The sequence below is a fragment of the Myotis davidii genome, unplaced genomic scaffold, assembly GCF_000327345.1.
Source record: "Myotis davidii unplaced genomic scaffold, ASM32734v1 scaffold188, whole genome shotgun sequence".
NCBI lineage: Eukaryota > Metazoa > Chordata > Mammalia > Chiroptera > Vespertilionidae > Myotis > Myotis davidii.
The window spans coordinates 87,552-89,471 of record NW_006299270.1 but is presented as its reverse complement, the minus strand read 5'-3'; the positions used below and the strand labels follow the sequence as shown (position 1 = coordinate 89,471).

Below are 1,920 nucleotides of genomic sequence, written 5' to 3'. Positions count from 1 at the left end.
CCTGTTCTCATCTCCACAGGGATAAAGAACAATATTTTCATGCTTAATTAGCAGCTTCTGTGGACCTGAAAGAAAACTTGCCCCAGAATTAAAGATGCTGACTTTATTTTATTATCATTTATTTTATTTTTTAAATACATATTTTTATTGATTTCAGAGAGGAAGGGAGAGTGAGAAAGAGATAAAAATATCAATGATGAGAGAGAATCACTGATCAGCTGCCTTGTGCACGCCGGATCGAGCCTGCAACTCAGGCATGTGCCCTGACCAGGAATTGAACCTTGACCTCCTGGTTCATAAATCAATGCTCAACCACTGAGCCATGCTGGCCGGCCCAAATGGATACACTTTACCCTTAGCTTTGTACCTTCCTTCTGCCTACTCTCCCTCTCAATCCCTGTCTCCTCTCTCTCTAGATTAGTTTATGATAAATAAATAAATAAATAAATAAATAGATAGATAGATAGATAATGCAGAGACCACTACTACCACAAACTTTTTATGTTCCATGTAACTGAACGGAAACGATGAACTGAAAGTAATTCTCCGTTTCTTTATTGTTTGGCAGGTTCCGCCTCACAGGGTCAGAGAACTGTGCATTTCTGAACAGCACCGAGGTCAGCAGCTCAGACTGTGGGAGGAATTTACATTGGATATGTAGCAAACCCTTCAAACAGTGAGGAGCCATATTTGCTTATAGACTATCACATCATGGCGCTCAAGGCAATCCGTGTCCCTGGATGCTGCTCGATGGTCAGGTGTTTGCCATAAGGACTTTGTGAAGGAACTTGGTATGATTTTGGAAACTTTCTTCCAAACAAGACGGTGGAACAAAAGGCAGGGGAACTGCAGGACTCTCTGCATTGCAGAATACCCTCGCCGTGACCTGAAAACATCACCGGTTGATGGATATTTATGCCCAAGATTGAGAAAAATGACTTTAAACCTTTTGAATGCACTTTATACTTTTTCAAATTCAAAAATAATAAAATAGCTAGGTTTAGAGTTATTATTTATTGCCGAATGACTACCAACGATGAGTGTCCTTCACGCATTTGCACTATTAGAAGGAATTAGATGGCAGTATTAAAAACTGAATGTAAACAAAAGAAATGTTAACTGGTAACACAGTTATTTAGTCTAAACACATTTGTTAAACTCATAGAACATTTATAGGTGGACAAATGCTTATGAAACTAAGCTTTGTAATATTTCTCTCTTTTTGGAGAAGTTTGCCAGGCTACTTTGTCACTTTTTTCTCCCAAAAGACTGGGATGACCACATATTTATGTTGTTTGTTTGTTTTTACTTCTTCAATGTCTTTTTTAATGGTACTCAATTCTTTGCCTTTAAAACTTTATATACCATGTTTTACAAAGATAAAAACAAAACCAAAGAACATGAGAAATATTTGTAAAACAGATAAGTGTTGAAAAGTGTGCAATATATGATGTGGCAAATCCCTATTAGAAAAAATTCTGTATTGTTCAAACTAAGAATAATACAATATCTGATTATAAATTTGTGCTTCTCCTAATCAATGTTATCACATGCAGTACTTCATGTGAGGTGTTTGTAGTGCAATAAAGTGTTTGTTTGTTTGTCTTTTGTGTTCAGTGCAATCATGAGCTGCTTTTATGTATGTTAAAATAAAAATGGAAACAAAATTATTTCTAAGAAGTGTTTGCTCCCTTAAAATACACTAAAAATTGTGTCATACTAGAAATAAGAAAAACAGGATGCTATAACATTTTCTCCAAAAGTTACCTACTGTAATGCCTTAGCTTTAGAATGTGGTTTCTACTTTTTGAATTGTTTTTACATGTCTGTTTCTAAAAAGGCCTTATCCATTTTTCTGTATAAAAGCAGATGCTCAGTAAATATTAAAATTGACTTGAAAAGAATCTATGCCATTTAAAA

The 1,920-nt window shown here is 35.3% G+C and overlaps 1 protein-coding gene across 1 annotated transcript in view; it reads left to right on the top strand.

Annotated features, from left to right (window-relative positions):
- The window catches only part of CD69 (CD69 molecule), an 8,207-nt gene extending 6,287 nt beyond the window's left edge, over positions 1–1,920 (top strand). Inside the window, exon 5 of the mRNA XM_006774811.2 lies at positions 569–1,920. Within this exon, the coding sequence (XP_006774874.1) occupies positions 569–680 (112 nt within the window). The 3' untranslated portion in view covers positions 681–1,920. The remainder of the gene's footprint in view (positions 1–568) is intronic.